Here is a 25072-nt window from a genome sequence, read left to right on the forward strand (position 1 = left end):
CCAATTATGTGACGGCAACTTTTGTCCCCAACTCAGCTGATCAGGAAGGACTCCAAGTTCCAACCACAGAAAAAATAAAAGGAAGAACACATTTTTAAATAGTAGTTAGTTGTAATAAATGCCTCTTCAATATATAAAAGAAATGCCGCTACCAAGAAGGAAACAAATCTTGCAGTGTCACCCTTTCCCTTTTACATATAGTATGTATAGTTAATGTCTTCTCTATTGAAAAAAAAAAAAAATAAGACAGTTTGGAGCTTAATTTACATAAACAAAGTAAAGCCTACAGGGCTAGGCAATTGTTTAGGCAAACAGCATGAACCAGATAGCTCTGCTAGCCACCCTACTGCGGACGACCCAGCAAAAAGGTATTTCATTAAATAGAACACCCTTAAATTAGTCAAATTTTTCCAGTGTTCTGACTGCTAATCTGCCATTGACCTGACAAACAAAGAATAAAGATTCTTGCAAATAAAACCCCTAAAGACTAGCAGAATATCACACAAACTTGTCTGCTAATGAGAGAACTGTGAGAGAACTGTGAGAGACAGCAGAATCAGAAATGGAAACAGTACAGGTGAATTCCCTCCCCTTTTACCTTTTATTGCCAACAGGAAGGGCGTGGCCAGAGCCTGACTGGACCAATGGATAATGCAGATCAGCTGCTCCCAGTGACTAATTAACAGCCAGTCTCCAAGACACTGATCAACAGCTGATCCACATCAGCAAGCCCTACAATCAACCAAGTCAAAGTCAAAGGAATCTCGAACTGAGTGACCACGAAATCGAGAAGAAATATCGAAACAAGCCAAAACTAAATAACATCCACTGAAGGAAACTAGGATACAGGTGATTACTACTACAACAATGTGTGCAGAATCTACCAGATATCTGTGCAAATACACACCATCTCCTGTGCTAGCGCTAAGCAACATCAGCCAGCCTGGCTTTTGTGCTGTGCTGCTCCTAAAGAGTGACTGTTATATTTGTCTACATTGTACCAAACTGACAAAATGAACTCTTATATTTCTGAAAACCTTAATAATGCACTCACAATAAGGGTGTAACCCTTGAATTCTCAATGCAATTATTAATCTTAATGTTTGACGCTAATATACTGTTTAACAGTTTAACATGTTTTTTGCTATTTAAAATACAGTTTTTGTATTAAATTAAATGTAAGCTGTTAGTTCATCAAAGGAACAGCTAAAGGTCTTTTGATAAAATCTTCATAATTTTATGAAAAGATTTTTTGTGCCGTGTCCATTTATTAAATATGCCAGAGGATTACACCCGAGCTAAACTGAATAACCCTGAAAAAGTGCAGATCTTTTCCAAATTTGCTGCTGTCTTCTGGTTTCTTTGCCAGAGCTCAGAAATATTTGGGAAGTAAACAAGACTGAATTTAACCTTTTAAAAAAACAACAAAAAAAAAACAAACAGATTTTTGGCTGCTTTCCGAGGTCAGTCTTCACCAGATGAATGCAAACCAAAGGTTAAAGTTAAACTGCATAGATTTTTAAAAAGATAACCACATACTCAATACTAATACTATTTTGGGATGATAATTTGAAGACTTCTATTCAAATTCAAATACTATTGAAAAACTCCTCTGTACAATAAATCAATTTCTGTTGAATATGTAATAGAATTGTAGAAACAATTGTAACTTGGGGGTTAGAAGTCCATTTATAGAACAATAATTAATAATACCCTTAATTTGTAGAGCACTATTAAAGTTACAAGTTAAGGTTTCTTTGCAATAGCAAAACAATCATATAAAATGTCATATCAAACAAAATATTTTAAAAGGAAGACAGAACAACAATTACAGACAAGTGAAGGAATTTGTGTAAAAATTGTTTGAAAAAAATAAGCGAACCTCAAATTTAATTCAAGTTATTGTAAGTTGTGTGAAAATGATTTGAGTCTGGAGGCAGTATATTTTACTTACGGTATATGCTCACCACACGTTTCTTCTGCGATAGTTGCATTCGCAGAAAAGGGTGGATATTTTGGGGTTGTGATAAAAGCGGTTTGCTCTGTCCTGGTGTTCTCTCTCAGGCCGTGACCCTAGGCCCTCTTTGTGTTGTGTGTTCTTAATTCCTAAGCCATAAATCCAATTAGTCGGGGATTCACAGGACAATTACATGTCATTTAAAGATTTCCCATGGCCTGCATCATCACTTCGGAGCAATTTTAATTAACCGGTGTCTTTATCCGACTAAAAAACGAATGTAGATTTATAGATGAAAGGTGTGAAGTACTGTTTTACAGTCATGGGCCTGGTTATTATTTGTGGAGTGGAGAGCTCACTTGATTTGTGTAAAACAATAGCGCATGCTACAAACAATAGAAATGTCTTTTACTGCTTCCTAATATTAAGTGTTAAAGCGTGTTGGCGACAGGTTCAAATTTGCATTAAGAGAGGAAGTTTGCCTAAACAGAGATGCTGATATGACAGAGGTCATAGGCAGAGATGGTGATTGGGCAGGAGTCATGAGCAGAGAGGCTGATTGGACAGGAGTCATGGGCAGAGATGCTGATTGGGCAGGAGTCCCATGCAGGGTGAAAGGGTGATCAGACTCTTTTCCGACTGCAGGCTAATCTCCTCCTCTTCCTCAGAGAGGTGGCAGTTATCTCCACAGCACCTCTGACCCAGTGCAAACTTCACATGGCAAATCCAGAGAGGAGGAGACAGAAGTCCAGACAAAAGGTCAGAGGTTGAGTTCGTTTCCCGAGAGAAGAATCCGGATCAGGGCTACACCTCCCACAATCAAAACCCCATGAGCTACGCAAGACCTGCCTCTTCAATGTTAAAATGTCCCTCAACAGTTTGCTATGTTTTGCAATGATTCACCTTTAATTCTGCATTCCAGTGGCATTTTATTTTGGTTCACCTGCAATGCTATGTTCTGTATAAACATCTTGCTACATCTCGGTACAGTTTGCACTTCATGCTGTGGACGTACTGTGGATGTGAGTTCAGTACAGACTGTGGGTGTAATACAGACTAGAGGCCACAGAGACCTTGCACATCTGCATTTACTTCAGGGTACTGCAAGTGTTAAGAATCATTTAGTCTTTTACAGTTTGACACGGTGAAATGTGTACTAATTCTCTGTAAACCAGTGCTAGTCATTGCATTGCACTTTATTCAAACATTTTTTGTTTGTTCGTTCGTCTTTTTTTTGTTTGCTTTTTTTTTGTTTTGCTATACAATGTTTGACAGGCCTCAAAGTGCCTGAACTATGTACCTGTGTGACAACAAGAGAACAAACACTGCACGTTAATCACAGCCTCTGGCAGAGTTGCTAGCACAGCTCTCGAATCAAAGAGCATTTGGAATGTTGTTAAGCCGATCTCCGTCTTTCTTTGGTGATGAGCAGCAAGGTGGTCCAGCGCAGGAGAAGACACGAAATCCAGCAGGCCCTGCTAGCGTACAGCTAATTTATCATCAGCATCCTGCTAATTCTGTTTGAGTATACAAGGACTCACGTACTGTTTTGTGTTGCAGGGGTATGGGTGAGGTACCTTCTCCTGAGTCACTATACCAAGTACGGTTACCCATGACAATCCTATTTAACAGAAGAGAAATGTATCATAAAATGCGGCCTTTGCTCGGGTAAGTGATGGTAGTCATATTCAACATAAAATAATAGAAATTCATCGATTGTCATGCATTCAGGTTATGCTTAAGGTTAAGGTTATGATCTGGCAAGAACACAAAAGATGGTTGGTTTAAGTACATAACGTTATTATTAGTACTGGTTTTTCCACCAAAGATTCTGCTGTCACTTATTTCCAAATGCAGTGCCCTGCCCAATTGTATTCCTGTAATGCAGCCAGTGATTAGGTCCCAGGGTTTGCCCCAATCCAATAGTTATTCTTTGGGGGGGACGGGGACGGGGGGTGTATCAGTTCTGGTAACTGTATTCGGGGGCTTTTTGATTTTGATGGCAGTTTTTCTAAATAAGATGTCAATAAGGTATTTACATGTCACTTTACCGGGTTGGGGGGATGGGGGGATGGGGGGGGGGAACTGGGGGGTAGGAGGTGGAATGTTCTGGCTCTTTCTTTCTCATGCCGTCACATTTGGAGGGCCTGGTCTCTTTTTTTTTTTTTGTTCCCCCAAGTGCTGCCCGTGGGGTTGGCACTTTTTGCAGGTGGGGTGGTTGCTGGAAAGCATTTGTTTATAAAACCCACTTGTTTGGGCACAATACTTGAACTAACTTCTATTCAGGGAACAGTGTGAATCCGTGCAAAGCTTTTTCCCAAAGTCCTTTTGAAGCGGGCGGCCCATTGAGGCGGGGGAGAGGGGATTAGCTCTCTCTGCTGCCCGCGTTTCCGAGGGGCCTGATTAGCTCGCCGCTCATTGTTAAATCGAGCAAAGAAGGCGCTGGAGGACTGAAAGGAGCCTAATAGGTGGGCCAGGAAGAAAGCAGCCACAGGAATCCCTGCACCGGCAACACCGAGTTTCCCAACAAACCCCTTTTTTTCTGTTCCTGCCTCTCCCAAGAAGGCGGTGTGAAAAAGGAGATTAGCATACACAATTAGAGGAGGGAGGGCTGGAGGTCCGCCTCTCGCTAACCCCCCCCGGCAAAGTTAATTAAACCAGTATTAAACAGTAAAGAGAGCTCCGATCGGCAAGGCGTCGAGATTGCTTTGAGGATTACTACGGGAGTGGAGAATGGAGGCATTTGTCGAGGCGAAATTGAGAAAGGCACAAGGACAGGAAGACTGTGATTAAAGCTTTTCTGCTCTTGTTGTTATTTTGCCCCAGGGTTATCTGATACTGAAGTGAACAATGCAGAGGAAAGCGGAGTTGAGTGAGCCACAGCGCAGCAACTGCCGATCAGCCTCAGCTCTGTCTCAGGTCCAGCCTGACTGAAGCAATCGCCAATCAACCTCAGCTCTGTCTCAGGTCCAGCCTGACTGAAACAATCGCCAATCAGCCTCAGCTCTGTCTCAGGTTCAGCCTGACTGACGCGGCTCCAGATCAGCCTCAGCTGTGTCAGGCAGGCCAATCGCCCTCAGCTGTTTCTCAGGTCCAGTCTGACCGAAGGGACCACCAATCAGCCTCAGCTCTGTCTCAGGTCCAGCCGTAAATTCAACCACGGGACTAGTCAAAGTCATAGCTTTTGTCTCGTCTTATGATTCATTTCAAATGAGGTATTTAGTTATTTACAAACATTTTATTTACCTCTAAACATGTAGTTTTCTGTAAATAACCAAAGCAGTTACAATTCAAAGGTAGCCTCCTATGCATTAATGAACATTTTCTGTCCCCTGGTTTTGTTTCCTTTCTCAGGATCAATCCTTCTCTATGCTGAAATAAGAAAAAAAAGATGAAGAAAGCAGACTGCTCAATTAAGATTTTGGAAGAATGGAAAGCGTGGCTTTTAAGTATAACTTTACTCATAAAAGCTTGATACCAAGAAACTCAAGAGACACACAAACCAAGAAAGAAAAAAAACACCATAAAAAGCAAATTAACCAGGAATAACTGCAATAAATTAACAATTTACAAAGTGCTCAATATATGTACAATTAAATAAACCAGTGGGGCATGGCCAAGAATGTGGTTTTTGTGCATAAATTTGTGGAAAAATCTGGTTTCAGCCTGTACTGTATATACTGTATATAGCAGTAAACCAGAAATGATCAGAGTAAAGAAAGTAAATACAAAAAAAGTCTACACCATAGCTCCTGAAAGGCATTTTACCAAATGAGAGCGCAAGCCATTTTATCGAAATAAGAGTGTGAACCATTTCTATGGGGGGAAACGAGGGGGGAAATATTTGAAATATGGGGGACATTTTGTGGGAAATGCATGTGTGTTTTGAGGGGTGCTACCAGGGTGTAATGTGCACCCACACACTTTAGAGGCTAATGTTCTTTTCGAGGCTGATGTATATTGTTGCATTTTACTGTTTAATTGTGTAGAAAATCAATAGGAATGTATGCCCAGTCCTTTCCTTCCAAATACAGCTCTATGTCGGACCCAGTGTACTCCAATTCCCACATTTGTATTAAGTTCTAATCCTCCCACACTTTTTTGACTTGTCCAATTAAAAAACGTAAAGGCACAAATCACAAATTCCAAATTCCATAGCCGATGGTAACTTTACTACAGTACTGATAGGAATAATGAAGTACAATAATGGGGGGTGCTGGGGGGGAGAGGGGGGTACTGTTATGACACTGTTTTTCTCCTTATAGAGTTTGTATTTTTGAATAGCCTGCACTGACTCGTTAAATCAAATATGCCTTCAACATTTTTGCGCCAAATTAGTTTTAAATGCATCTCAAAGCAAATTAAGTCACTTCACAAATACATCTGAAAAAACAAAACAATTTACAAAAATATATTTATGCATATAGTATGAATCCTATACAGTTCTAATGCGTGTATTATACTCTCCTTATGTTCTATTATGTAGGTTCAATAAAACCCCATTGTCCTTATTTACATTTGCCACCCCATCCAGTAGTGCGTGTGTCCTTGGCTCCCAGTAGCTGTACTTCCTCCATATGTGGAGTATGTGGGTAGGTAACCATTAGAGGTGATTGGGGGATGAGGGTGGGGTACCTTTGAGTGGATGCTTCGGAAATGGAATATACCGCAACATATTTGCACATATGTGGACTTTTTGGAAAATATAAAGATAAATAAATTTCCCAGCAATGTATTTTTTGTTAACATATTGCAATATCTGAAAGTAGCCATAATTTGTAAATTTGCCCATTTGTGAGTGAACTCATTGCAATATCTTAATATATTTAGTTTCAATATATGGCAGTGCATGCCATTTCCATAAATGGGGGGTGGAGAAGGGTGTATGATGGTTAGGGGTTATGGTGTGGATGAGGGTGGGGTGGAATGGCCATTAAGGGTGTGGTTGTTAGGGCCGAGGCTAATAGGGGTGTAGTTGTTACAAGAGTGGCTGTCAGGGGTGTGGCTCTTAGGGGTGTGGCTGTTATGGGAGGGGTTGTTATAGGTGTGGCTGTTAGGGATGTGGCTGTGGGGGGTGTGGCTGTTAGAGGTGTGGTTGTTATGAGTGTGATTGTTAGGGGTGTGGTTCTCAGGGGTGTGGCTGATAGGGGTGTGGTTGTTATTGGTGTGGCAGTTAGGTATGTGGCAGTTAGGGGTGTGGCTGTTAGGGGCGTGGCCAATAGGAATGAAGATGACAGCCTCTGCGCGCAGCAGCAGCAGTCGCCCCCCCCCCACCACCGCCTCAGTGTTTCCGCCGGAGACGGAGGCTCTTCCTGCGTCCGGCGCGGCCCTTCTTCACGCAGTAGTACTTGGTGACGGTCTTGCGGCACTGGTCGCACTTGACGGCGCAGCACCAGTGGAACTTGCAGTTGCAGCTGGACACCGTGTCGGCCCTGCGCTCCTCCACGGCCAGGCCGCAGTCCCCGCACAGCCGCTTGCAGCTGCGCTTCTCCCAGCGGCTCAGGCTCTTCCCGCGCCGCACGCACTCCCGGCCCTCCGTGCCCGCCAGCCCCAGCGTCTTGTTCTCCAGGCAGTAGTTGGGCGAGTCCTCCAGGTGCACCAGCTCCTTGCGGGAGATGGAGCTGAAGGTGTCGGCGATGGCGCCGCGGCTGGCCGCGCTGTTGCCCGCCCCCCGCAGCAGGTCCACCTTCAGCGCCCGGTGGTACTTCTCCTTCAGGTAGTTGCCCACCTCGCGGAACTCGGGCAGCTGCAGCCAGCACGTCTGCGTGGTGCAGCTGCCCGACACGCCATGGCACTTGCATGTCCGCTGCATTGTCCCCTTCACCGCCTGCGTGGGAGGAAGGGAGAGATCGCACTGCATCATCCAACTTTCACTGCAATAGAGATCACACTGCATCATCTGACTTTCACTGGAATAGAGAAATCACACTGCATCATCCAACTTTCACTGGAATAGAGAAATCACACTGCATCATCTGACTTTCACTGGAATAGAGAAATCACACTGGATCATCCGACTTTCACTGGAATAGAGAAATCACACTGCATCATCCAACTTTCACTGGAATAGAGAAATCACACTGCATCATCTGACTTTCATTGGAATAGAGAAATCATACTGCATCATCCGACTTTCACTGGAATAGAGAAATCACACTGCATCATCTGACTTTCACTGGAATAGAGAAATCACACTGGATCATCCGACTTTCACTGGAACAGAGATTGCACTGCATCACCCGCCTTTCACTGGAACAGAGATCGCACTGCATTGTCCCACTTTCACTGGAACAGAGATTGCACTGCATATTCCAACTTTCACTGGAACAGAGATTGCACTGCATATTCCAACTTTCACTGGAACAGAGATCGCACTGCATCATCCAACTTTCACTGGAACAGAGATCGCACTGCATATTCCAGCTTTCACTGGAACAGAGATTGCACTGCATATTCCAGCTTTCACTGGAACAGAGATTGCACTGCATATTCCAACTTTCACTGGAACAGAGATCGCACTGCATCATCCAACTTTCACTGGAACAGAGATCACACACTGCATCATCCAACTTTCACTGGAACAGAGGCTAGATGGCATTATCCTCTTTTCTGGCACACAGAGATCCCACTGCATTGCCTCCTTAATTGGGACAGAGAGAACTAGAGAGCATGCCCACAATGGAACTCTTTCATTTCCCCATTATTAAAAACTGTCCCAAGCCTAACCAAAAACACACACACACAAATCATGCATGGTTAAAGAAATCATGCAAGCTACTAGTTTCTTTATTTGTGCTGTTCTTAATCATCTGATAATAAGTTTTTCACTTGTGTGGATCACTCTTTTCAATGGTCCGTTCGTGAAAGAGCTGCATATATGTTCCATCGTTCCTCTCCATAAAAAGATTGAATGCGCTGAAAGGAGGAAGGACAGAATTGGGGTTCAGTCTTAGGTCTGTCTTGGCATTTACGCACACCCCCACCCCCACCCCCCATTTCCTGAGTTCATCCAAAACAAACAGCTGTCATTTGAAAGGGGACATTTCTTTTTTTTGTGGAAGCAGCTTTCTGTGAAGGTGAGGTAGCTTGACAGTTTCACGTGGAGATGAATTGTTCCACCGAGAGGAAAGGGAGTATTTGTTTAGCGTCGCCCATAGTCGACGTATTTTCTTCTGTAGGGCCAAACAGAAAGTCTTTTGAGGAGGAAGTTAAAAAGGGGGTTCTGCTGCAGTATTTTCCTTCTGTCACAATGGTACTCCAGGTGGGACGGGAAGCTTGGTAGCCCAAACAAAGAACACTTCAGCCATATGGTCACCAACCCCACCGGTTTCTCAAGTGCAACAAAGACCAACATAAATGTAAGATCCTTATTGCAAGAATAAAACTAAACACTTTTTAAAAACCCACATAATGCCAAACCTTTCCAATGTATGGCTCCCTAGGTCTACCAATTAAGCTTGCACCACTGGGCCCAAGAGTCTTGAGTTGAGATCGTGTCATAAAAGACATTCAGGAGCAGTAAATAGGCTCTTCTGGTACAGCGAACACACTGTTATGTGAACGAGTGGCACCTTCCTTATCAGGCTCTGAATGGGCCACTTGGGTGGTACCCTGCTTTACAGAGTCGGGGTGGGGGGGGGGGGGTGAACAATGATAAAAAAGGCACTTCGCTTTCACCGTGCTGTGCTGTTGGTGGCCCGCTCGCTGGAGATCGGTAATATCAGGGCCCACCTTGAACCAGTCTTTCCCCGGAGATGGGACCTTTTGTCCGTGAATGCTCAGAAAGACCTGAATGCCTGTTGACCACAGTGCAAAAATTCCAGGGAACACAGACCTGGACACCTGTAACACAGAGATCTGAACACCTGTAACACGCAGACCTGAACATCCATGGAGCACAGCCCCTGGTTGTGACCTATTACATCCCAAGAGACAGGTATCCCAGCATACCTTGCGTCCAGCTTCGTTGTTGTGCAGGTTCATGGCCGCCCGAGCATCCTGCCCCGTCTCTAAGGCATCGACGAACTGCTTGGAAATGGCCTCCCCGAAGCCAACGTTATCGCTGCACCCTCCCCAGAGCCAGCCCTGGCCCCCTGCAGGACAGGAGAGGCATTACACTCCTGCACCCCATCTCTCAGATCCACACAACACTGTAACACGTATAAAACTACATCACATAAATTAAACAGCACTGTAACACATATAAAACTGCATATATAATTGTGCTCTTAATCAAAAACACGATGCAGAAAATCTGCTGTGATGTCTGTTTATTTCATTCTTGGGGGGGTATCATACATACTGGAGAAAAAGATTTTACACAGTTCTGAGTGCCATAATTCTTTAAACAGGATTCTTTTTTTAGTGTCTCAGCTGGTCTTGGCGAAATTGAGGTCCTGTAATATTTTATTAAAATTCTCCTGGATCATGCTCCAGATCACATATCATTCTTCATAGTCTATATATAGAATATATTCTTTATTATTTCTTTATAGTTTTGATTAAATTCTAAAAAGAACTGTGGAATTGACTGATGATCATGAAATAATTTCATTAGCAAACTCCTCAGATGCAGATAATGCATATACTGTATTTTGTAATAGCATTTTATAAGACTCCCAACTGCAATGCACTTGGTTCAGAATTATATTTTAAAGAGTGGTTATTTTATTATTGAACCATCAGGGAACATGTTTTTAGATTCTTTAATTAGGAGAGTGCGGCCAACTTCTCACCTCTCTATCAAATCAAGCAAGAGGCCTCATTCTAACAGCTCTGCAATGCAGATAACACTACAATCTAAATATCTATCACCCAAACTCACGCTGTAACACCATCCGATAACCCCGAGATCCCATCCCGTGTCACACCCATAACACAAAGTAACATCGGCCCAGCCGTAACCCTGCCTGAGGAAATGGCACCATATTATTACATTTTTAACAGTGCAATAAAAGTGCCCTATTGGGAAACACTGTGCAATATCACACATCACAACAACAGCCAGATAACAGCGCAATAACACCCCATCAAAACAGAGCTATATAATATTGCAATATCGGCCCATCAAAACGCAGTCAGATAAGACTGTTCTATATCACAACATGCCAGCAGAACTGCAACATTGCATAATCTAGTTTTATTTCATATCTGTTTATCAAACTGTTGTTTGAGAAGTACCATAGGCTGATATCATACTGTTTTTGTCTTAAAGGGCACCTGTACTGAATTCCTAAAAAAATTCTTATGGGAAGAGCACGTTGGGCATACTGAACATTTATAAAAACAGATTTGATTAAATATTTTATCTGAGTTCTGCTCGCCACAGTCACTACCCTTCAACTAGACTAGACTTCAACTACGCTTGTTAAACAGTTACAGTGAGACTGACTAGTTTTTCAGAGAAATAGCCCTTTTTAACTTTTAATCCGTGACTCACAATTAAATGTAAATGTTTTCTTTTCCATCACAATCACAATCAGATCAGAGGTTTCCACATTAAACTCGACAAACTGTGCTTGTACAGAAAAAAGCAAACACATTTTAATTGTAAATCACAGAGAAAGGTTGTTTGAATCAAATGCCAGTGACCCTTTCAGTAAGAATAACTGCAAACAAAATGTATGCATAATGTATATCAATGTATAAATGCTGTAACCCTACTCACTACAATACTACTTACAGTGTTACAGGATATTTAAATTTCTAATACCGGGACCAAAATTAGAAATTTAGTACCTTTCTTGGGCCCATCAAATACTCATACTAGCATAGCCTAGTAGACTACAGACTCATTCCGGGACCCATCTCATACACTCCCACAACCCATTGTGGGTCCCAACCCATAGTCTAAGAAACAATACTGGATACTACAGAGTCTCACATAGACACCTATCTAATGGCAGAATTTCAGAATTCAACGTCTGATATATTGCACAGAAACAGGTTGGGGTTTTGCATTAGGGTTCAGGTTATGTTACGTGTGCGTGAGAGTTAAGGTTGGGGGTTACAGCCGTGACTGGCGCTTCTCACCCAGCTGTCCATTCCGCGTGTCGTCGCACCCGCAGTTGTCGAAGTCTCCCAGGCTGCAGTTCCGGGTCAGGGTGTACATGACTCCCGCCGAGCTGATGGCGTGCACGAACGCCGTCTCCCTATTGGCTGCGGAGAAGGTCGACCGTGTGAGGTAATAGCAGCCGCGTGTCTCCGTACTCAGCAGAGGGTGAGACGCCATGTTGGCTCATACGCACGCAAATGCAGCCAGTGCTCTTCATTTTTCTGATACATTTCAGGGGTTTTTACACTGTGGTGATGCATTAGTATGTGCATTAGTGAAGGCATTATAATGCAATATAATGAATATTCTGTATATGAATGCATTATGATGTATTACAAAACTTATCTTCTGTATGAAGTATTCAGATTGGTAGAAGGAAAATATCCACATCTACGGAGCCATTTCCTTTGATGGATATAAGGTGTACATCACTTATATATAAGGTTATATCCCAGTACGCATTGGGTAAGAGGCAGGAATACACTCTGGACAGGTCGCCAATCAATCACCACTCACACACACACCATTTGCTCACCATTTGCTCACACACTCAAACCTATGGGCAGTTTAGACTCTCCAGTTAGCCTAAACTCTATGAAGACTAGGCTTTTGGAATGTTTTTGGCTGGACCGCAACAGCAGGGCCAGCCCTACAAACGCCAATGTCTGTGACTGAAAGACGGAGTGACTGAGTGATGAAGTTACACCATTGGTCGGCCGAGTTATGAAGTTACACCACTGGTCGGCCAGACCACGTGTGTTAGGTCCAGCCATCCACTAGGTTTTAACCTGGTCTTGTTTTTTTCTAGAACTCCACTGCTTTCAATTACCTGGAGTTATTGTTACATCAGCATTAGAATGTCCAGTTAAGAACATTCTAATCACGCATTTGTGATCTCACACCTTAATGGGTTGTTAAAGGGTTAAACTATAACTGTGACAGAACAAGAATTAGAATTATGTGGCATAATGTGGCTGCATAAAGACATGGAGCAAGCAGGCACACTTACACATGTACAGTCCTCTTTATATACATAAGTACAGTAAAGTATGCTCTCCTTTTAGTCTACATTAGATTGCCGATTGTTAAATCAACTCACATTTTATGTGAGGATGGCTGTCTTAGTTTAAATTGATTGGCTCATTGATTGGTGCAGGTAGAAGCTGTGTAGCATTTGGGAGAGAGACCAGCTCACTGATTGGTGCAAGTAGGAGCTGTGTTTCATTTGGGGAGAGACCTGGCTCACTGATTGGTGAATGTAGAAGCTGTGTTGCATTTGGGGGAGAGACCTGGCTTATTGATTGGTGAATGTAGGCGCAGTGTAGCATTTTGGGGGGCGAGGCCGGCTCGTACCACTGCGGAGGCCACTGTGGGTGGAAAGCTGGAGCGCTCTTTCCGGACAGTTCCAGCGCTCCCAGGCAAACTGGTGCTTGCATTCCTCAATGCCGCTCTGAGCTCCCGCAGCGACGCTACTGGAGTAGATCAGATAGGCCTGCCAATCAAAGGGAAGAATACGCCCGTCCCTGTCAGCAAAGCGTGCAAAGAAAGCATCCATCTATCTATCTATCTATCTATTTGTCCATCCGTCGATCAATCAATCTATATATCTATCTATCGGTCTATCTATCTATCTATCTGTCCGTCCATCTGTCGATCGATCAATCTATATATATATCTATCTATCTATCGATCGGTCTATCTATCTGTCTATCTGTCCGTCCGTCCATCCGTCAGTCTATTTTGAAGGGGCACAAAGATTCCATGTCACAATGAGTAGAGAGTGATGTAGCAATGTTTGCACTATTAGATAATGCCAGAATGACCCTCAAACGGATCAACTGGAGATGTCTGAAATCGTGTGGACTTTCGTTTGGGGTGTTGTGTGTGTGTGTGTGTGTGTGTGTGTGTGTGTGTGTGCATATGTGTGCGTGTGTCTGGGGAGGAATTGCAAATGGTGAGGTGAAGACTCTGGACACTTAGAATGGAATATGAGAGATGAGTGAAATAGTTTTATGGGTTTTGTTCTTTTGTATCTTCTGAGTGAAATTTCCTGTATTTTAGTCTTTAGATTCTGTAGTATAAGTATGTTTTAAAGGACTACTCTATGAAGTATAGTAAAAAATAAATAATATATCTATCTATGCATATATCTACCTATATATCTATCCATCTATCATTACTGAACAGTTGGATAATCATACAAACACTGAAGACAGGGTTTTTCCCCTTCTATGTTCTCCAGTCTGTGTATACAAAATCATCAGGTTTTGCATTCATCCTTTATTTTTTATTTATATCTGTTGCTTTGATTGGCTGGTTCATGGCTAGCATACAACCTGCGTTATTTTTATTCCATAATGTGTGTCTTCTCATGTAATCTGTGTCCTCTGATCTAGTATCTTTCTTTCAAATGCAATTACTTAAAGCATTTTCCAAGCTTTCATTCATATAAGTGTCTCTGCTTTTAAATGCCATGCTCTGTGCAAATGAACCTGAATTAAAATGTAATACAGTCGCGATTACATCAATTATATATACACATGATCTTTTCATAGAACCTTCACTTACTTACGCACACCTGGCAAACAAAAGATCATTTTTGTAGCTTTACGATATTGTTTGTCTTTTCAAGCAGCACCATTAAATGAATTATTGCCATCTGAACTGTTCGATTGTTGTGCAATTCTCATTCATTATACAGCACTCCAATTATACAACGATTCCAATTAAACAGGAGCCGTAGTACATACTGAGATACATTCAGAACTGGCAATAGAATGCTTTCATTGATAAATGTTGGTACACATCATTTACCGACATGAACCACGAGCGTGCACTGAGAACAAAAAACCCAGCCCCAACAAAAGCTCACACAGGAAATCTTATTCAAGATCGCCAGTCAAAACTTTATTCTCAATCGGAACTTTTTTTTTTTTTTTGTCCTCTACCGTCTGTTATGTTTAGCGTCACCTATTGCACTCTGGTTTGGTTTTAACGCAGTTCCCCTTCGGGAGGTGAGACCCTCGGATCACCAGTGATACAAACTAATATGTCTCAAGTGCCTCGGAGAGGTTGAACCGCAGCCTCCCTCGCAGTCGTCTGGCTCGCTAATGATGACCACCCACGGGAGCGCAGCTTCTCACTCAGCGCTCCCACACGCACAATTATGGCCAGACATCCAGCTTTCAAAGTGTAAAATGTCGATGCCGTGTCCAACGGACGACAATCCCCCTTGCCTGAATGTCAAGTAAGGGTAAGTTACTTTACATTGTGCGGACCCGATGGAAATGCAGACGATAATTAGGCCACTTGTAACCGTCTCGTCCTCAGCTTTGAAAGGACCGGTCTGCGTAATCCTGACAGATTTGTGGGCAAAGCCAGCGGATGTCTCTCCGATGTGAAAGGAACAACACTGACCTCTGAAATGTGACGGAACATGTTCGCAACGTCGCCTTCCCGGCACAAGAAGATCAGGGCAGAAAAAAAAAGATCAAAAGGAAGTTGTCTTACCTTTGGGCCGGTCATCAGGAAATTATTCACTGACCTGGAAGACGGAGCAGACCATTAGCTCAGCGAAGCAATATGTGCTTCATTCCGTATCCAAAATGAAAGTTTTAAAAACACATTAATAGTGATAGTAAATGTTTTTTTTGTTCTTGAGTCAAAGACCACCCCACACCTTCATATGCTTTACCCCTTGAACCAGTACCTAAAGCTACCATGGAAAGGTTTATGGTAGCGCCATCAATGTGTGTGTGTGTGTGTGTAAAAAGTGCTCATAATTCCTTTCAAAATGTTATAACCATCACCAATAATAAACATCACTCCAACCAATTCATAATAAAGACTATGTTTTCCTTTGAAATACAAGAGATACCAAAATACTGCTTGCAAAATCTACCAGACCGCACTGGTAAGGTGGCGTGGTTGATGGAACTTATAATAATGTGATGAAAATTAAACTTATTAAGTTCGCATATTTCATCATTACAACTGGTTTTGAAATGCAAGTGCAAATACAAATATTTAACAATTTATAGAAAAACATTGATGAGCGTCGAGAGCGCACTATTATGCAACATTTAAGGCGATCTGTCAGATGAAGATGATTTATTTATTTATTATTTTGGGAATAGCTTATTTCAATATTTGAAAATTTAAAAAAACGAAGGTGCCTATTTGTGCACCATATAATTTCTGACGTTTCAACACTTTCCCTGCAAAATTTTAGTTTTTCAAGTTTTAAATCAAATTGTATTTCGTGCAAACATGATAAACAGTAAGAACATGTCAAAATTTATAATTGATGTATATTTAGATAAACATGACTATGAACATTACTGAACATGTATTTAGCTTCAAGACCAATTGCATTGACTGACTCAAAATACAAAGGCCTACATTTCCACTGATTCATTTTATAGTCAATCTAACCGATTTTTATCGTCATTTTTTGCCAATATATTTACACATTCATGATTTTCTATTTCTCCAGTCTCTGGTGTAGCTTGTAAATCCAATTCCTCCCTTTCAAAGATCCAAAAAGTTAAAGCTGTTGAACTTACCAACTGCAACAAGACTTCATGTGGGTCACCAATATTAGAATGTAATAGCAGACCTCCAAATGCATAAACATCCTGGATAAAGACGACCAGATCTGTTGGCTGAAAAGTTGAGGGTCTCTTGCACAAGGCTATATACCTACATGCAGATTTCGGGTGTGTGAAGGCTTCATGTGGGAGACGAGGGGGGGTTCTGAAATGGAGCCGCTCTCATCCCAACAAGAGATTATCTGCTTAATTAAAGATTTTCCCCCTTCTTGCACTTCCAGCCAATCAGGAGTATTGTACCAAGGGGAGATTGAAATGATCAAAAGGGCACCCCGTGTTCCGCGAGGACAAATAGCGGGGAAGAGCTCTCTGCGTGTCAACCCTAGAAGGAAATTCATATGAAACCGAAATAGGGGCGCAGATCTCCCCCAAGACCCGCTTTAAAAGTTCATTTACACAACGACTTGAAAGGGATTTATACAGTAGGAAAAGATAATGGTGTCAGATTATGGCGTTTTATCAGATGGAACTAGCCTCAGATGTTATAGCAACCAAGGGGATCAGTATCCTTAGTCTGTCTAAGTATATAACAAATTAGATTTAATCATCAATCTTCAATTGATAAGAAAAACAAGCAACACAATGTTGCGGAAACAGTCCACCTCAGTAGGCTATTTTTGTATTTGGCAACCTTGTCGACCAAATCATTTAAGTCTTAAAAATTGCAACTCACTGAACGTCTTTGGTTATTTAAACTCAGTAAAACATTGTCAGTCTGTGTTTCCAAAATAGGAAGAACAAAAACTACAAGTTAATTGATTCTAACCTTACTTTCTTGTTGCAGTATGGAGCAATTACTTCATCATTTGTTCCTTAATCTTACACTGAAGTCTATTTTGATGGTGGCCAAACTAATAAAAACAAAACCAAACACATAATTGAGAAGCGTTGAAATTTTACATCAGTCGGAAACCTAAAAAACGAATTAAACGATTTGTGTTTCCTTTCATTCACAAGGGAATGACAATAGGCCTATAGCGCAGCATATGGATATTACGCCAAACAGTGTTAATCATAATCTCAAGCTATTATTTACTGCATCTTAAATAAGGAAACATATACATTTAAATATTGTATCCAATAGATTTTGGCATAGACCAACAGCACAGTGATGTACTGATTTGTTCATAAATAAACCCGCATTTATTTTGTTTTTCTAATCAGTCAGTTCCGACAAGTGGCCAAATCCAATTAGTTAAACAGCAATATGACAATAGAAGAAGAAGAAATAAAAACAACAGCATTATTATTATTATTATTATTATTATTATTATGTGTTGAAATTTAAACCCCAGTACAGGCGTAAAAGCACAAACAATTGCTTTTTGATTCGATTGCCAGTAAAACGGTTAAATCTTCACAAGTAGCAACCAGAAACGCGGACGTCTCAACAGACAGCTGGAATGATGAGCGACCTGAAAGACATTTAATTCTATAAAGATTTAATATAATATTTATTTGATAAAAGCATTTATGACGGAGTCATGTAATAGGTTTAAACGTCGCTTTAAATAAAGGAAAACATAACAGTCGCGTCTGGGTGTTTGCATGTTTAATCCTGATAAGAGATAGCTAACGCAGCTTGAAGTGCTACTTTCTTTTCCCCCTAGACCCCTGTCTGACCTTTTAAGACGTTGCAGGCCCCCTTTTATTTGACGTCTTCGCATCTTCTTTTGTGCAAATTAGGATTAACACAAAGTTCTTTGGTAAGGTATCTTATTTTGAAGTTACTGAATCCAGAGAATTCACAAAAAGGAGTGCCTCTTAAATGCTGTTGCTACTAACTGGGATAACAAATTGATGACGATGATGCTTATTATTATTATTATTATTATTATTATTATTATTGCCGTTGTTGATGATAATTTAAAGTGTCGTTTTGATTGATCTGGACTAAGATGAGGTAACATTCATTATTCTATTTTTATATGTTTATAATGATATACTTATTAATTATATTTTTAACATTTAAATACACTACTGCTATTTAAGGGCAGTCAGAGCTTATTTTAAAAACTGGGTCGTTGAACAATTATAGCTATTTCAATTCTTTTTAGGTAGCCTATCACATACTGTGTAAGTTATCCCGCGTCTGAACGCCTCTAAATTATACCGCGTCTGCCCGGCGGCTCACACACACACACACACACACAATGCTGGAAAGAAACATTGTAACATACCAAACCAATTTCCATTTAAAATGCAAAACAGGTGCAAAATTATTATTTATTTATTTTTTGTTATTTTTGTTTATTTGCTTAGCAGGATTAGGCTACTTAAGTGGGACGTATATATCTTACGTAATGCTAAAAAAATAAATAAATAAAGTAATAGGGCAGAACTTTGAAAATTGCAGCTTTAAAAAAAATGTATAAGACTATGTGCATTTGTTGGCATGCTTTGTGAGTCATAAAACAAAAACTTAAAGGTTAAATACAAAAAATAGTGAAGATATGACCCAGTACACACAAAAATGTCCAGTGTTAATTCAGCTCTAACAGAGTTAATTCAGCTCTTAACAGGCACCATTGGGTTCCACATTCCAGAGTGGGACCAAAAGTTATCTGTTAAGAGTTGAATGAGATGTAAGTTGCTGTGATGTTCATAGTCTTCAAACTATTATAAAGAATTTGAATATGATACTGCCTACAATAGAACGTCATATAATTGGTGCTGTTTCTGTGTATACGTGTAGCTTGCCTCCGCAAGACAACCCCGCAACATCGTTAATTTGTACAGCGTTTTACGTAATGTGTATTGTAATTTAGACGACTTCCTTTTCTATTTCTAAATGACTGCAAACACACAGTATAAATAAATAAATAAATAAATGGGATTCACTAAGCATTTGTAATAAGCCCAAATCGTAATTTGCTGCCATTCTCCCCTAAAAGAGACACAATGCGTCTTGGCAGTTAATACATATGTAATTCTCAATTTGCATATGTATTTCCGGATTGTCCGTTCAAAAAACAGGGAGGTGATAGTGTAAATGAGGCTAGCAGACTATTCTGACCCCACTCAAAAAGGTTTGCTTTAATCAGTTGTGACTAACCAATAAGAACGTGCACACACACACACACACACACCAAAAAATAATCTTACACAAAGCCTCCTTTGGCTTTAGAGGAAATCAAATTATTGGAAGTCTGTCCAATTATTTTGCAAAGTGAGAGGTGAGAGGGAGGTGGAGGGGTAATTAAATTGAGTGAAATCTTATCTACTTTAAGTTTTTTAAAACCACAGGTAGCCTGATACAATGAGCCTGCAGTGCACAAAAAATAGGCACTAAAGCTGCAAGAAATACTGCAAAGAAGAAGCAGTTAGGCTTAGAAGGGCGGGGCCAAGTAAACATATTTTGGCGAAAAGGTTCGAAATTTAAATAGAAATAGCAAAAAAGCTTACGATTTCCAGGTGCAGTGTTCAGTACTCCCTTAGAAGGGTCCAGCTGATGGGCAGTAATGTTGACAGGTGAAGGCCAGGAAGATGAAGAGGCAGAAGACAAATATCATGAGTTGTCTAGGAAAAGAAACCACAGGACATGTGTAACTACAGGACACCTACAGAAAGAACTCAATGCAACTAGAGAGAAATCAGTTTCCCCGACTACACCGAAATGGCGACTACAATCTGCTGGTCTAAAAGAATGTGAATACAGCCTATTTACCATTATTTCAAGTATGCTGTTAATTTGGGGCAGCATGCAAATGTCAATTTTCATACTATGGGGTACATGGGCCTGGACGGGATGAGGGCGGGTCCAGTCCATGTTGACAGAACATTAAATTGACCCCTTCCTCATTTTTATCGACACCTTAAACTAAAGGGTTGTGGTCTGGCCTCCACATAATTTTGCTACTGTCCCACCTTCCATTACTGTCCTAAACCTGTGAAATCTCATTGGTTTGTAGAAAGAGGCAGAGAAAATAAATATTTGAAAATGCAAATGAGTGAAATAAGTAGTTATTGTATCACCAGCGGGACACCTGAACGAAAACCCACACAGACACAGAGGAGAACATGCACACAGGTAGGCCCCGGCAGGAAAATGAACCCAGGACCTTCTTGCTGTGAGGCGACAGTGCTTCCTCACTGCACCACTGTGCCACTGCGCATTTTCAATCCATACCATCTGGCAACTGAGACTGGATAACAAACCTTCAACTCAGACTCCGAACCCAAGGACTGCACACAGACTAACACTGCAGGTGGACCCAAGACCATACATAAGGTCTACCACCATCCAGTACGCCACTTACAACCAGGCCAGTGCCTATTGCTAAAGCAAAACTGTAATTCCAGTATTGAAACCAGATTGTGCAACATTGGTTGGCAGCCCTATAGGGCAACACCCACCTGAGGAAAGAAGGGAAATTCAATTCAATTTAATTTGCATAGCGCTTTTTACAGAGAACTTTCACAAGGACGCTTTACACAGTAGCAAGGCAAGAAACAGAGCAAAAAGAGCAAACGGAGAAAACACCAGGCCTGACTGCAATACTACGCAAAAGACACCACTTCCAGTAACACCTGTTAACCAATAACATGGCTGTTTCCCCTGCTTCAGAGTGCAGCATGTAATAATTTAGTTAAAACAAGCTCTTTTACACACCCAAGAACTGGCAAAAGACACCAAATTAAGAGCCATATCACGTGTAGTTCTAAGAACGTCATTATTTTCTCTTTCGCCCATGTTCAGTTGGATACGTAGGACAGACATCCAGACCATTAAAAACCAGACTGTCAGAACATAAGAGCTACTCTAGAAGAAAGAATCTCAATTCACCCGTGGCCAAACATTTTATAATATTAATCCCAATATTAAAACTCTTAAATATATAGGCACAGAATCAGTCCACCTTGGAAGAAGAAGAGGGGGCGGGGCATTAATAACAAGATCCTTAAATGGGAAGCTCTATTGTAATATAATTATCCTAATTATGTCTGCAATATATTGAAATCAGTATGTTTATAAACTTTTTTCCTGCCTCTGCATATTATAGTGCAGGGCAGATCATGAAATGTAATTAAGTGTTCATGCACAATTGAATGATTGATGTATCTGTCATGTGACATCATGTGTTTTGGGAGGTGAACACCTCAAACAGCACCTGTCTTTTGTTAATTGTCTTGAATGGCATTGAAGACGGCATCGAAAATAAGGATCAAATAATTTGTAATCTCTTGCTTGATTGATTGAAGGGTGGAGCTCAGTGAATTTTTACGTTTAAGATCTAGCCAAACAGTAGCAGTCTGCCAGGACCCACAAATCATTTTGTCAAATGTCTCACATGAATCTATCACTCATAGACAGAAAGACATTGCTTGGATATCTGCCCACAGGTGTCTACCCACTCAGGTCTTTCGGTTTACATAAAGACGCCACCTAGCTCTGACTGAGTGCTGTCCCCACGGATGCAGTGACTCAGAACATAACCGCCATGCTGCAGGCTCTGTAGGCTAGACGTCTGGCTTCTGTACCACTGACCCGAAAAGGTATCAAGTCCTCTGTGACGTGAGCATCCTATAGTCCCAGTATAGACCTCAGCTTCAGAACCAGTGGAGGATAATCAATACCCTCAAGCAGGTCCAGTAAGAGGCGAGGAACATCAAGGTCTACCAAAACTCATCAGTGGACCTGATCACTCTCAGGAGAAGGATTCAAAACCTCCTCCAGGATGGCGTTACGGTGGACCAACACAAAAACAAAAGACTGACAACCCCCCTGAGAAGGGCACTGTTTCATTCACACATCTTTTCCCTAGCACATGTTCAGCTTTCAATGCAAAACTTTTTTGCCTTTTTAAATATATTTGTTTTTGTTCCTTTCCTTGAGAGTGTTTTCGGTGTATATTATAATCAAATGTTATGGGCCCTTATCATATTTTTGCGTTTCCTGGCTTCTATGCTGTTGAGAAACTATGATACATAGGATGTGGGGGTTTTCAGTTTGACGCTATGGGACTTAGGTGGAGGAATGCTTTTTGTGTTTGGCGGTTTTATTAGTTAGTTTTGATGACTCTTAGATTTTAAAGAAATGCCTAATTACAGCATGTTGAAGGTTATTTGCAATTTGTTTTCCATATGTTTTGGTTTCTTTATAATCTTTGACTTTCAGAGGAATGTGTTTTACGGTTTGATACTTGCAAACAATAAAGACAATTTTCAGCTTTCATGACAGCGCATCAGATAAATCATTCAGAAAAAGTTTTCAGTTTCTATTGTAGTTTACTTACACTGCATTAACTTTCCGTATATCCAATACATGCATCTCGATAAAGTTGTCGTCCGTATAAGCGTGATTACGATCCAAAAAGGCTCCATTCATATGTAAAACGTAGTTGTTCTGTAGTTTCGAGTCAATCCGATTACAATTTCCTTTACAACGTCCCTTAGAAAATGATGGACATGTCAAGCCGCCAATCCGAGTTTTTATCGGTTTATATTTGTTATCCGAGCAGCGATTGGTTTTTGGTCACGTCAGTCAAATAGTAGAACGAATTAGACACGCCTTTAACCTTTCAAACAAGCCCTTGTTGGTATTTATTCCTTCAGGGGCTGTCCCGTATCAGTCCGCCCAGCAGCGTGCCCAAACAGGGTATTTAACATGGCATTAAAATGTGTAGGAACGGACTGTGAGCTCGGTTTGAAAACAGTTTAGCATGGTCTTATAAAATATATTGTATTTTATAAACTGAATATGTTGGATATGCAACTGAAAGAAAAATGTATTTATTTATTGAGAACTGGACAAAAGCGAATATTCCTTGGAAACCCATGTAGAATGTGAGGCTTTAGATATCTGCAGTTTTTTTAGCGGAATCATGTTGAAGATGACTGTGTCAGCCCTCAACTGATGTGAGTTTTTGAAATAAACAGGAGAGTTACTAGATTATAAGGAAATTTTTTTTATTTTATTTTTTTTACATTTTAATGTGTATTATGTGTGTACCATCTACCAGTTGTCTGCTCTGTGTTGTCACAAAATTATAAGACTTAGAGTAGTGCAAGACAGGCAAAAATAGCTTGGGTGCCTTGGGAGATAGGGTTAGCTCATAAAAAGAGTAAATATATCTGCTGAAGTAGCTAGTAAATCAAGGCAGTGTTAGCTAGTTGTACCATTTTACCCACTGTGATTTTTTACTTTAGGGATTATGTGTTGTATTTAATATTAACCTTTTATGTTTAAGTTAATGGTGTTTAGTAGAGTAGAGCCTCATCCAAGGGCATGGTCAGACACGTTTCCACCTTGATTGCACTTCTGTGGAAATCCTTTGAACGCGAGTAAAAATACCCATAAAAATAACCGTCCCTTTTTTTCCCTGACGCCCCATGAACTTGAGCATCTGCACATTTAAAGTAAAGTGCTTTGGATAAGAGTGCTATATAAATGCAGTCCATTTACCATTTACCATTAAAGCACAGAGTGTTCAGAGAGCTCATGCGCTGTCCTGGGATGACAGCAGCTTTGAGTTCAGAACGAAAACCATGTCCTTGCTTTCTGAGGGCGGGCGGTTTCGGAACTGGACCCTAAAATGTTGGGAATTATTCTCTTTCTCGTTTTTGGGACGGGAACCCATGATGGTTGTATTTATTCTCTTTCTCTTCTACCCACTGGCTTTTGTGGGAAAAGATACTGGCACAAATTTAATACCAACAAGCGAATCACGCCTGATAAAGAGGTCATAACAGTGACTTCCCAATCAGGCTCCTCTTTGGCAATAGGCACTGGCTTGGTTGTTATTGGTGTACTGGATGGTGGTAGACCTTATTTATGGTCTTGGGGTGCACCTGTAGTGTTAGTTCTAGGAGTGTGCAGTCCTTGGGGTTTCGGAGTCTGTGTTGCTATCCAGTGCTTTAGCATGTTAGAACAGACCAACACTTTATTATTGTGCTGTGTGACATGGTTGGTGGCGGTGCTGGGCTGATGAAGGGTCTAGCCTGTGCTGTACAAGTCTATCCCCATCTAAGCCCTGTTTTATCCAAATCCTTCTCAGAGTATTTACCATTATTTACCTTAAACTCTGCAGCTGAATTTAAAAGTCCAAGTTCACGAATGACTCGTAAAACAAAAGAAAAGTCTCCAGCGAGTATGTGAGGCCATTCCATTTAAAAAAAAATCTATTTTGTGCCTCCATCCCGTTTGGCACCTGCCCCAGGGTGTTATTCAAACTCTCATTCACATGACATTACAATCGTCCCGTGAACGCCCTTTCCCAGCACAACTTTCAGAAGTGGAGAACATCGGCGTTAGTCATATGACATGGATGAGATTCCCTAAGCAGTTTGCCTTCCGGGAATGGGAGAAGCCGTTATTTAAATGACGTTGTCTCACATTGCCACTCGTCTCGTGATGTTGCTGGAACACAAGTCCTGGCAAATCTGACTCCACCTCAAAAATTCATGCATTCCAAAAAAAAAAAAAAAACTACCAATTTGCAAGACTGCAGA

General features: G+C 41.1%; 1 protein-coding gene and 1 long non-coding RNA gene across 9 annotated transcripts; one reads left to right on the forward strand and one right to left on the reverse strand.

The window, feature by feature from the left end:
- The first annotated feature begins 393 nt into the window (after nucleotides 1-393).
- LOC135245342 (uncharacterized) lies at nucleotides 394-5416 on the forward strand. Its single transcript, XR_010327196.1, has 4 exons — nucleotides 394-849; nucleotides 2626-3625; nucleotides 4784-5172; nucleotides 5312-5416. It is a non-coding gene; the product is annotated as an uncharacterized LOC135245342 (long non-coding RNA).
- Nucleotides 5397-23116, reverse strand: wnt8b (wingless-type MMTV integration site family, member 8b). 8 transcript variants are annotated; one of them, XM_064318359.1, is made up of 8 exons: nucleotides 22858-23115; nucleotides 20027-20140; nucleotides 19846-19915; nucleotides 15522-15555; nucleotides 13365-13503; nucleotides 11990-12115; nucleotides 9908-10050; nucleotides 5397-7784 (listed from the first exon to the last, which is right to left on the reverse strand). In XM_064318359.1, exons 4-8 carry the CDS (start codon nucleotides 15534-15536, stop codon nucleotides 7239-7241), a joined length of 969 nt encoding a protein of 322 aa, XP_064174429.1. In that variant the 5' UTR covers nucleotides 15537-15555; nucleotides 19846-19915; nucleotides 20027-20140; nucleotides 22858-23115; the 3' UTR covers nucleotides 5397-7238. The 8 variants fall into 8 exon arrangements, with proteins under 8 accessions (XP_064174429.1, XP_064174431.1, XP_064174428.1 ...); XM_064318361.1 differs by lacking the exon at nucleotides 19846-19915 and having other exon boundaries at nucleotides 20027-20069; XM_064318358.1 differs by lacking the exon at nucleotides 19846-19915 and having other exon boundaries at nucleotides 22858-23112.
- Nucleotides 23117-25072: the final 1956 nt, after the last annotated feature.

Source organism: Anguilla rostrata, chromosome 18, assembly GCF_018555375.3.
Source record: "Anguilla rostrata isolate EN2019 chromosome 18, ASM1855537v3, whole genome shotgun sequence".
In the NCBI taxonomy this organism is placed as follows: Eukaryota; Metazoa; Chordata; class Actinopteri; order Anguilliformes; family Anguillidae; genus Anguilla; species Anguilla rostrata.

Excerpts from the sequence above, each read along its gene's own strand:
- wnt8b (XM_064318352.1), bottom strand. The coding sequence starts at position 22,949 with ATGAATGGAGCCTTTTTGGATCGTAATCACGCTTATACGGACGACAAC. Across the intron at positions 10,051-11,989 it reads CACGCGGAATGGACAGCTGG|GGGGCCAGGGCTGGCTCTGG; the intron begins GTGAGAAGCGCC and ends CCTGTCCTGCAG. Across the intron at positions 7,785-9,907 it reads ACAACGAAGCTGGACGCAAG|GCGGTGAAGGGGACAATGCA; the intron begins GTATGCTGGGAT and ends CCTCCCACGCAG.